Here is a 12,529-nt window from a genome sequence, read left to right as displayed (position 1 = left end):
TTCCTCTTTTCTCCAGTATTTCCCATAACTTTTCCTTGTTAACTTTATCAAGGGCTACCCTCAAATCTACGAACAGTACATGTGTTTGGCAATTGTAATCTTGGTGCTTCTCAATGATTTTCTTTAAAGCAAAGACATTGTTCGAACAAGACCTTCCTTTCTTGAAACCAGATTGCTCTTCTCTTAAAGTTCTTTCAACTAATACTTTTAATCTTTCACTAACTATTCTTGAGAATATTTTATAACCTATATTTAGAAGGCTGATGCATAATTCTGGAACCGAGTTCTGTTTTCACTATTATTTCAACTGGCTGGTTATGATTACAATAATAATTTTAAACAAGTGACAAGTAATTACTTTGATTATCATTAAATATACAGCAAACAATTATGAAATTAACATTAATTATGTTTACAACAATAATTTATTTAAAAAAAGATACATAACAATTTAATTACATTACAAAATTAATGAAATAAACGTTCAGCAAATGCTACATTTAAAAAAATCAAAACAGTAAAATACAAACATAATAAAGTCAATATATAGCATATTAAAAGTGCATCAAATTTATCAGCACACCAGTCTAATGCAATGCAATAACTCGTATAAAAAACAATTAGAAAATATATTGTCATTTAAAATGTTTGCTGTGCTATATGTTTTATACATTACTGCTATTTTTATGCTTTCATATTTGTTTATGAGAAAAAAATAATATAATTCTTATAGAACTGTTAATAATTTTATATTGAATGTTCATTTTATTCAAACAATAAATATAAATCCATAACAACACCTTATAAAAATATACAGTTAAATGAATTCAGATCCATAAAATAAAAATATAAACATAACTGTTTAGTACTTGTCTTCGCTATGTAGGTGCTAATTTGGACATTTTTATCTTTGAAAATTTGTAAGTTGTCTATGTTTTCACTATGTGGACTCTGAATTGTTTATATTCAATTCAAAAAAGCCACATATATTATTGAATAGACTCAATCAATAAACCAGTCAATTCACAAAACACATTGTAAGCTAACAATAAAAAGATAAGACACTTGATCCTGTAATTTACTTTGAGTTTGCATCACTGGCAACCAGTTTGGCGGGGAGGGAGCACAGTGCAGATCAGCAAAAACTGGTGCTCTCGTTCATTTCCATTCAGTGTAGCTCATGACTAAGACGTGATAGCGCTGGGATTCGTGTATTTATGTTTAGATTTTGTTGAGCTAGATTGATTTAAGTAATAATAAAAGTATATAAATTCAATATGTCTGCCTCAGCCTGTGCAAATGCCAGCCGGAAATATAAATTAAACGTATCATTGGAAAGGGGAGGTTATGGGCCACGCATGGTACTCCAATGTTTGGTGCCGAGTGAGTGAGCTCTATGAACAATACCAAAGGCATGAGCACTTCTACCACTGTTATTATGCCTTATCTGTTACTTTTCATATCACAGACTAATGTTGAACAAAACTGTCGTAGAATATTAATTGAAATAAATATCAGGTACTTTTTAGTGTCTGCTTTATGTTAAAATTAACAATATCTTGTTTTTATTTCAATCCAATATACTAAAAGTGACTCGCTGACATACAAACCGACCAGTTTATCTGTAGAGTTGGCCAAATGAAGAGATTAAAACTTTCCATTGGAGACTTTCAGTTTTGTTTAAAAAAAAATACGATGGTGGCTCTACCATTTAACTCTACAGATAAGTTGGTCGTTCTGTAACTTGGAAGAAGTTCATCCAAGGTCTGTAACATTTCACATTAAACCAATGACCATGCGCCCCGACACACAGCACCATCTGAGTTTTTATCTAATTTTATAATTTCTTAACTGAAATATAATAATTTCTCAGTTCATCTTTAAATATGACTTTCTGAAGTTGGCACCAGATTAACCTTTTGTTTTTACTTAGCATTTACTTTTTTAATTTAAAAAGTATTTACTAGTTTTTTGAGCAGTCTTCCAGTTTTATTATATCACGTTTAAATTTTGAATTGATTCATGGATTTAACGTCTCTGCTATTCTTTTTCTCTATTATTAATGAACATAACTAGTAATGTTGGTAAAAATATTCTATTTCTTGCACAAAAACAGTAAATAAAACTTTAAGAATCTGCTAAGGCTATCACTTAAAGTTCTCAGAACAAAAAAGCAAATTTAAAAAGGTTGACCAAACAAGACATTCAACTGAAATTAAACCTAATAAAAAATTTTAAGATCAGAGCTAACGTGTGATGACAATTGTAAATAAATACACAATATTAATCACTCAAATACACCATTTCACAGCTGAGGCTTTCATAAAAAATGCTAATCTGATAGTATCAAATAATCCACTGGTACAAAAGTGTTATGTTATAGCACTGCAGTGGGTTAAAAAAGAATTTAGTATTATTATTAGAAAATATGCAAAACAATCTAACACAAAAAGGTATGAAAATACAAATCTAACTACCAACTGTGGAAAAAAAGAAGAAAATTGGGTATTTAATTTGGATATGTTTTGAATGAGATGAATAGGTTGATTTAAGGCTAGAATCGAAGAGAAAAAGACATCTTAGTTGTGTGCTTGGCTGCAGATTGATTCCCATATCTTTCCACTTGACAGCACCTCTAACAAAGTGGTAATTCCTGAAAAGAAAGTCTTCTATGTTTTCTAATCGTTTATCATCTTCTAATTTTTAATAGTATTAAGTTATGTTTCATAATGAATTAACTTTTTTTATCTTAGTGAAAAGTTATCAAACATAATGTCTGTATCTGAGGGTCAGAAAATCTCCTTATACTCTTACAATACAAAAGGAAATCTCAAAAATTAAATGTTTTCTGGTTGATATCCTGATGGCCATGATCCATGATAACCATGGATTGTTTTTTGCTGAAGCAAGTATAACAGAAATTGCTTATTTGAATATGTTGCATACATGGCTCTTTCCTCAATCGTAGGATGGATTAAAGAATTTTACTTGGCAACAAGGTTCTTCTCAGTAACATAACTCTGGATTAGATCAGTTGAATGATGTTTTCTCTCACTGGATGGACCTAATGACAAAGCTTGTTTGCAGTAGCCTCAAAAGTCACTGATGTACCACAGTGACTTTTACAAACCAAATGTGGGGTTTTACAAGGGTTCTTTGATCTTTTGTAAACAATCTCTCAAACACTGCAATACTTTCTAATAAAACTTAACTGATGTTAGGAGCATGGGCTGAAATCATAATGATCATCACGAATATCAATTTTACAATTGAGCAATTTTTCAAGTATCTTCATTTTTTTATATCACAAAGTCAATGTAAGCAACCACAACCTCAATTACAAGCTTGAAGACTAAAAATGAGACAATGTGATTGAAACAGTAAATAGAATATTATTTGTTAAAAATAGATTTAAGTGTTATTTTTTTGCCTTTCCTAGCATTGTCACTCTAACATTCTTAGTTGATGAAGTTTGGAGTATCTCCATTCTCAAAACTACCTTTAGCACTCTAAGAGAGTTAAATGTTTGAGAATGAATGGGTTTTGAAATACGTCAACTAAGAATGTTAATGACAGTGATAGGAAAGGCAGAAAAACACAGATCATTTATGATGATCCCAGCGAGATAAAAAATATTATAGAAACTTTATTTCTTAAAAAGCTTGATTTCATTTTGGACAAACCTTGTTTAGATATTTTGCTACTACTGTGTCATTTTTTTCTTTATAACTATTATTATGTACATATTGTTCCTCAGTTACCAACCTGTTTCTTATTTTTTTAAAAGACAAATGATTAACTGTAATAATGATTGCAGATGATTTTGAAATATAAACCACAATTATTATTGTAAATGATTTAAATGTGAAAGGGATATAGAGTATAAGTTGAGTGGATTCAGTCAAATATGTGTCACAATTCAAAGAACCCTGCAGAAGAGAATGAGAAAAGAAATTCTCCTCCAGGTTTATTGAACTGTGGCTATGTCTACTTCATGAAAGATTTTTCTTCAAGTCAATCATGAAAGAAGAAAGATTTCTTCTCCTGAAGATATTAACTTTCCTGGCATCGTAGGGCATGAGCTATGATGCCAGTCTGGTTTTTTGGAGTCAATTTTATAAAAATTTTGCAAACATAACCCTACTTTATATTAAGCTGATTATGTCTGTTAGCTTATCTTACCATTCTTAAAAAAATTTAGTCCCAAATTCCTACTTCCACAAAAAGGCTACTTTATTATTTAATGCATATTTTTTAAACAAAATTTTTATTTATTTAAAATTTTTTTTATGCATAGTAATAGTGCAAGCTACCCAAGAAAAATAATTTTGTAACAATATTGTGGGTGGGGGAGTTAATCAAGTTTAAAAATATCAATTTTAAAAAAAATTTTAAAAACATTTTTTGTTTTTTTATTTAACTTTGAATATTAATAAAAGTTTAAATAGTAAACTTTAAGTAATAATAATATTACATTAAATTTTCATCATAATTCATCCCCCACTAACAAAAGAAATCTTAGGTAATGTTTTATCGGTTGTATCTTGGATTTTTTTTTACTTTCTTCCATTTAACATAATAAACATAGAAAAATAAAAAAAAAAATTCTTGAAAGGTGATTTTTGCGTCAGTGGAGCAGAAAACAAATACAGATTTTTTTTTTTGTAAAACTTTTTTTGGTTTATTTATAAAAATTTTAAAGTAATTTTACAATAAAACTTCATCGTAAATTACCCCTAACCCAAAAAAAGAAATCTTCCGTAACTTTTTCATGTATTTTTTTCCATTATACAAGAATAAAAAACCAATGCCAGGAAAGTAATACAATTAAACTTTGTTGTCATCCTTTTTTTATGATCTATTTTCGTTAATAGGTTTTTTATTTGCCATACATACTTAAATAACATTACATTAATGGACAATTTCTACTATACCAAAAAAAAATAAATACAAATTTTATATATCTCATTTACCTGAACTAACTTCATAATCACCTTGAAGATGAACCTCATCTTTGTAAGAAGAATGTACTTCACCTTCAATCCGATATCATTGTGATGCTAAAAAATTTTAAAAATATAATTTCCACTTAGTTGTGATATTTTTACTTTCCCAATGGGCATATGTGGTTGTGTGGTTGTCACCAGATCTAGATGTTTTGACACCTAAGGAACCCAAAAAACTGGTTGGAAATTTTTCTGAATGTTCGTATGTCCATGTCTGCATCTGTGTGTGCGCGCATGTGTGTGTGTGTGTGTGTGGTGTCAGACTCTAGATCACCTTTTATCTCCAGAACTACAGGATTGATTTTGACCAAACTTGGTCAGGTTATTTTTGCATATGGGGCATTCATGCCATTAAATTTTTAACTTAAAAGGTCAAGGGGGTGAGAATGTAGAGCAAGGTTACCCTCAGTATCTTAAGATTTCACCTAAATAAGATCTTATTTTTCTTAGACACATTTGTTAACAATTAAAAAATAACAAAATTTGCATAAAAGAATTTTTGAAAAATCTCACCCAATCCCAAAAAAATGCTCTTAACTAGTGGTAAGTGGGTATACTGCGTCAATAGTACCTTCTGCACCACAAGGAGTGCTAGTGTAGCACTGACATATTTTTAATTAAGTTGTGTGTATGCTATACATCAGAAAAAAGCCATGTGACTGGAAAGTCCTACAACTGTGTTGTCAGCTGCTTTTAGGACAAAATAACAAAGATCAACAAAAAGAAACAAGTGCTTCATAAATTAAAAAAAAAAATTGAATCTTACACTACCGAAACACAAGAAAGCTACAGAACTGGTGAGATAAGCAGAATCAGAAAACAATGATAACTATATCTGAGCTATGCATAAGAAAATGTAATCATTGTTTAGTTTCTTAAATTTTAAATAGTATAAAAGAAATGTTACATAATACAAAATTGTTTATACTCCAATAGTTCTTATTCAACAGTCAAATATGCCCTTACAAAGGTTTTAAATAGACAAATGGTTACATACTTACACAGAACTGAAAAATATTAAGGCAATAAATAAATAAAGCTACTAAATTTTTTATTAAAACAAAAATTCACAAGATGGTGTACAAAACATAACAATAATACTGATTTTATTATTTCTTTTTTATGAAAACAAAATAAATAATAAATAGAAGTATAATAAATATATTAACAATATTTATCAATTTTAAATTAGTAAAATAATAACAAAATACTTCAATATATGTGAAAAAATCACAACTCCTTTTTAGGATTCCACCCTTATAGATTGATGTAGTGGTATAAAAAAATATATCACTAAAGAAGCTAGTGAATGAAAAAAATTATATGTAAACACAGATATACAGATAAAAATCATATCAGACTAGTATCTCTATCATCTCTACTCTAAAAATATACAATGATGTATTAACTAACATAATAAATTATCTACATATAACATAAAAAAATATTCTGTACAACTAAAAAAAAAATACCTTTTTTAATTAAAAATCAACTAAATTTAAGACATAATCTAAGTGATACTTTATCATTATCACTTAATTTTTCAACTTCTTCAACGGTATTGCTTAATGGTTTGTCTTTAGTTTCTGGTAACATAAATACCATTAAACCAGTTAAAACTGATAAAATACCGCAAACTGTGCTGGGTAAATACCAATGTTCTTTTCCTCCCTGTAACAATTAGAAATAAAATATTTAAATAAAGTTATTAAATAAAAATAACTTACTTAAAAAGCAAATTATAAACAAGAAATAAAAGGTAATGTAACCAATATTATACTGGAAAAATTGTAATCTTGGATTCCTGGATTTTGTTCAAAAATAAATAAATCTTTATTCTGATTGGAATATAAAAATACATAATATAGATCATATCAATATAAAATTATAAATAAAAAAACAATTTACAAGACAAAAAATAGTTGTTTAAAGTTCATATTAATTATTTAAATACATGCACAAGAAATGTTAAAATAAATATACATAATTGACATTTCAAGAAACATTAGTGAAAATTATTTTGAGAACGTATGTATATTTATGTACATGTTGGAAATAAATCATGTTTTTACTTCCTTGTATGAAGTAAAGGAAGCCCTGCGATTGCGAAAAATTTTGGTTTTCAGATTTCAATGGAAATATCCATCCCTGAATCCATTTTGACTAGTTTCAGCGTGACATCAGTACATACATACATATGTATCTTACATAACTCAAAAACGATTAGCGTAGAATGTTGAAATTTTGGATTTAGAACTGTTGTAACATCTAGTTGTACACCTTTCTTTTTGATTGCAATCGACTGGACCAACAGTGTCCAAAAAAGCCCAAAATCCAAAATATCTGGATTTTGAATTTTTCTTAACTGCTGTAATAAGCCTTCATTGAGAGCTTCAACAACATAACATAAATGGTACTTATTTTCATTGGTTCCAAAGTTATAGCCAAATAAAATTTTAATTAATGAAATATTAATATAAAATTAATTTTAATTAATTTAAATATTAAATATTAATTTAATATTAAAATTAATTTTAATTAATTTAAATATTAATTTAATAATTAAATATTACGTCTTACAAGGGCGTTTCAAATCTGACTTCATATATTCTTTTTACCTTTTCTTTTGAATTTAAATATATTTATTTATTAATAATTAACCTCAGATTGTAAAAAAAATTTACAATAAATAATCAATAATAATAAAAAAAAAAATATGAAAAAAATCAGAAATTGTTAGTGAAACAAAATTTTACGTACTTTTCATTTTAATTCAACAAATTTTACAGAGGTTAATAATTATTATGAAATCAATACATGTAAATTTAAAAAAAAAAGTTAAAAAAAATATACGTACATGAAGTTGGATTTGAACCAATGTGTCCATGGTTATGGATCCGACACATTCTCACTTACACCACATAACTACTTGAGCAACGTGAAACAAAATTTATACATAAACTAATATAAAATGCTGATCTGAACACCATAAAAAAATGTGATGCACTGTGTGGTGTCCATCACAATGCAATTGCATAACTGTCTACTTTATTAAAGAATTGGAGAATCGTATCTCACTTTCAAATGAAATAAGTTTAAATGAAATGCAGCAAAAAATGTATACATGTAATTTAATAGGCATACAAGGAAGTTTGTGGTGTCTACATCAGATTTTTTTTAAAAGCTTAATTGTATTTTAAATAAATTGGTGAAAACTCTTTCAAATGGTTCATTAATTTATTAAAATTTGTAATAGAAGCACAATAAGACCCTTTCTAGCATGACATTTTGTGTTCAGTTATACGAAAACAGTTCTGTTGTCTCATTCGGTATATAATTATTCTTTAAGAATAAGAGACCATTCTTTTTAGCAAAGATTGCTAATTTATAAATATACACACAAGGATAAGTTAATGTATTTAATTTTTTAAATACTGGACTACACTATTCATACAAACGAGCATCAGATACAGCCCATTTTTGTATCTTAGAAACTCGTTCTGAGTTTTTCAGGGATCCCAAGAAATGACATTTTATTTTATATGTTAATATAAGAGGTACGGCTATTAAATAATGAGACTAATGCTGTAAAATATTTTATTTTAAATTTATACATATTTAGTTATTATCCTCTTCAATATACAACCCTACTCTATATTACAACACTCCATGCGAATTTTCCATTGTTCAAAACAATGTTGGAAGTCTTCATCTGTGAGCTCTTTCATGATGCCTGCCTCTTTTTCTTCCACAGCTTCAACGGTCTGAAATCTTGTTCTTTTTAATGCAGATTTGACCTTGGGGAACAGATATCACATGGTGCCAGGTCAGGCGAATAAGGCAAATGGTCTAACACTGGGATGTTATACTTGGCTAGAAATGTCTTGACAGACACTGTGAGCCAGTGCATCGTCCTGATGAAGAACGCATGACTTGTTCTTCCATAATTCGGGTCGTTTTTGTCTTATCTTTTCACTGAGTTGAGCAAGGACCTTGAATAAAGACACGAATAGTTAACCGTCAGTCAGGTTGGATAAGATTACCAATTTTTTTCAGTATTTTTATCTGTTTTTGACATGGAAAGGTGACCCAGATGAATATCATCTTTAACGTCTTCTTGGCCATCTTGGAAACGCTTAAACCACTCAAAAACCCATGCACGTGATAAAACATTCATTACTTTTTTTTAATAAAAGATAAGTTTCAGTAACGGTTTTTCCGAGTGTCATATGAAATTTCAATTAATAAAACACTTATAATTTTTTTGGCAAAACAAAAATCAGATGTTATCCAAACGAAGGCCAGGGCAACAAACGAACGCAGACCAATATGTCTACAGAAACCGGAGTAGTAACAATCAGAAGAGAAGGCTTCATGCTGCACAGCTGTCGGTTGTACAAATTTGGTGCATGCACAGTTCTTTTGTAGCAGCATTAGTCTCGATATTTAATAGCCACACCTCGTATGCAGCTATGATAAATATTTAATAATGCTAATAAACTTAGTGTTTTATTAAGGCACTTCAGAGCAAAACAGTATTGCTTTTGTTACAAATGAAATCAATTTGATCATTCCAAAAAACTTGTCATTTAATTAAAAAACCAAGAAATATTGCTTTGTGGATAACCGAATTACTATCATTATCATTATTGGGAATTGTATCCAATCACCTGATACAATCCACATGATTACTTTTAAAGTTAAATGGTTACAACCTGTCCAGTGAATTTTTTGAGCTACTACCATTCAATTTTCCCTTTTAATTAATTATGTTTAGATATAAGTACAGTTGTGTCATCTTCAAAAAGGATTAAAATGAGTGGCTAGTGATTTTGAGGCAGGTAATTAATAAATATGAAAAAAAATAAGGGACCATGAACACCTTTGAGGCATTCTGCGTTCTACATCTTGAAGAAAGGACCTACATTTTACACGTGTATTTTTATCAAAAAATGTAATTTCAACTACTTGTTTATGGTTAGTAAGGTATGATTTTAACCAATTGTAAGCAGCTCTTAGGATAACATAACTGCTAAGTTTTTCAACACTAAAAAAATAATTTAAATGTGATTTCATTATAATATTTAAAATTTTTGTTTGTTTATTTTCTTTCATAAAGAATAATCTATCAAATCAATTTTCATAAAATTTGCAAAAGCTCTGATTAACTGAATTTGCCAGATAGCTGTAATAAGTTTTATTGAAATATTTTATGGTAATTACATTCATTTGATAGAATATAAAACAGTTTCTTCTCGATCAGCATAAATGTTAGAATTTCCTAAAAACAAATATAAAGCCCATAGAATTTATTAACAAATACTATCATCTAAAACTTTTTGAAATGTTAATTGAAGGTTCAAATATCTAATAATAAGTATGATAATTCAGGCGGATCTAATTTTAGTGCACATAGAGTGAGGGAGAGGTCCATAATCTTCTATGTATTTCCCTTAGCTGTTCAGATAAATAATATTGCATGTGTAAAAAAATGACAAAAACAGTATCATAATTTTATTACAGAAAAGAGAAACGAAGCAAACAATCAAAATAAGAAATAAAGCATATGAGGTCTGTTTTAGTAACGTGTGGTTGGCAGCATTGTGTTCCGCATAACCTCCTCTGTAACCACATGTTGTTGGATTGTTGAGATCTCATTTAGTTTTCATGTTATTGTTTTTTGAACGCAACATGTTTAAGTGTTAGTAGCGATTTTTGTAAAGTCGATTTTCAGGAGCACTGAAACAACGTAAAATTTTGCATGAAATTGGGGAAAGCTTTCACAGAAACATTTCAACTTTTGAAACAAGCTTATGAAGATGATGATCTGGGTCGTATGCAATGTTATGAATGGTTTTCATGATTTAAAATTGGTTGTCAGTCAATTGAAGATGACCATAAACCAGGAAGGCCTTCGACTTTAACTGATGACACATGGATTCAGAAAATCAACAATCTGATGGGAGCTAATCGCCAATTGAGTCTCACAGAACTTGCAAAAGAGGTTAATATCTCAACTGGATCATGCTATCGCATCTGACTGAACATGCATCGAGTTGCAGCAAAGTTTGTTCCTCGTTTGATGACTGAACAGAAGAAAGGGCATCGAGTGAACATTTATTGGCAACTCTTTTAACAAGCTGATAACGATGAAACATTCATGCAAAAGATCATAACAGGAGACAAAAGTTGGGTTTTACAGCTATAACATTGAAACAAAAGTTCAATCGTCGCAATGGATTGGCAAAGGATCTCCATGGCCCAAGAAAGCACATCAATCTCGATCCAATGTGAAGGTGATGCTCTCTGTTTTTTTCGACTTTAATGGGATTGTGCATTTTTAATTCTTACCTCGAAGTGAAACAGTGAACTGTGAATACTATTAAGGTGTTTTACACTGGATATGTGAAAAAATCCACAAAAAGAGACTGGAGTTGTGGCGAGACAACTTATGGTTCCTTCAGCACAACAATGCGCCCACACACTCAACTTTTTCAATCCATTAGTTTTGTGCCAAAAATCAGATGATTGTACTTCTTCGGCCTCCCTACTCGCCAGAACTGGCTCCTTATGATTTTTTCTTACGTCTGAAATTAAAATCAGTGATGAAAGGACACAGCTTTGAGACCATTGATGACATTAAAGCAAATTTGTCACGGACCTTAAAGACCATTTCAAATGAAGCTATCCAGGACTGCTTTGCAAAAATGAAACACCGCTAGGAAAAGTGTGTGAATAAGGGAGGGGAGTACCTTGAATGGGACAAGGGGACCAATAATCTGCTAAAATTAATAATAAAGGTTAAAAAAAAATAAAGTTCAGTTATTTTCTGAACAGATTTTGTATATGCTTAAAATAAAACTTGTTTGCTCAACAATATTTATTAGATATATACATTACATATAATTTTTTTAAAGATTTAACCTAAGAAGTTTAATTTCATGATCAAAATAATTCAAGAGTAATTTTTCTTCTAGACTGAATGAAATTATATATCACTTTTCACTAAACATCCTCATACAATCTGGTTATATCAATGCCAACTGAAGAAGTGCTATAAAACTAGACTTTTTTTTCCAACTTTTATGAATGCATAGGGTCACTTTAGTCAGTCTATTATTCAAATTCTCTTCGAAAGGACTGTTTTTAACCTTGCAGTCCTCCCAGTACTTTATCATACATTCCAATCTCCATGCCCTTTCTGGTGTTGGAAATGTTTGTGTTGTGATTTTTTTCTTGTGAGCGTGAAGCAAATGTTTTTGTTTTTGATTTTTTAGTTTAATTTTATCTTCTCTGTTGTGTCTTCTGGTGTAAGGCCAATTTCCTTCAGATCTTCTCACTGCCTGTCTTTCTGGTACTTTTTGTTGATGCAAGTTCTTCCAATTCTTCTTTTGATTTTCTGGAGTCTGTCAGTCTTTGATTGTTCATTCAGGTGGAACAGTTTTTCTGCTGCATATGTGGCTGGTAATTTTATAACTGTGTTGTAGAGTCTTATTTTTACGTTTATGGATAGACTTTTTTTA

The 12,529-nt window shown here is 29.5% G+C and overlaps 1 protein-coding gene across 10 annotated transcripts in view; it reads right to left on the bottom strand.

Moving 5' to 3' along the window:
• Positions 1-6,036: 6,036 nt before the first annotated feature.
• The window catches only part of LOC142331787 (organic cation transporter protein-like), an 82,087-nt gene continuing 75,594 nt past the window's right edge, over positions 6,037-12,529 (bottom strand). For 9 of the 10 annotated variants that reach the window (XM_075377895.1, XM_075377892.1, XM_075377891.1 and 6 more), the window contains exon 10: positions 6,037-6,677. In XM_075377895.1, coding sequence (XP_075234010.1) covers positions 6,495-6,677 — 183 coding nt within the window. In that variant the 3' untranslated portion in view covers positions 6,037-6,494. Of the gene's footprint in view, positions 6,678-11,386; positions 11,594-12,529 lie in introns of those variants that run through there. The other variant, XM_075377897.1, reaches the window with a different exon arrangement.

Source organism: Lycorma delicatula, chromosome 10, assembly GCF_047948215.1.
Source record: "Lycorma delicatula isolate Av1 chromosome 10, ASM4794821v1, whole genome shotgun sequence".
Taxonomy (NCBI): Eukaryota; Metazoa; Arthropoda; class Insecta; order Hemiptera; family Fulgoridae; genus Lycorma; species Lycorma delicatula.
Note: the sequence above shows the minus strand (reverse complement) of the source record. Positions and strands in the feature narration are given on the sequence as shown.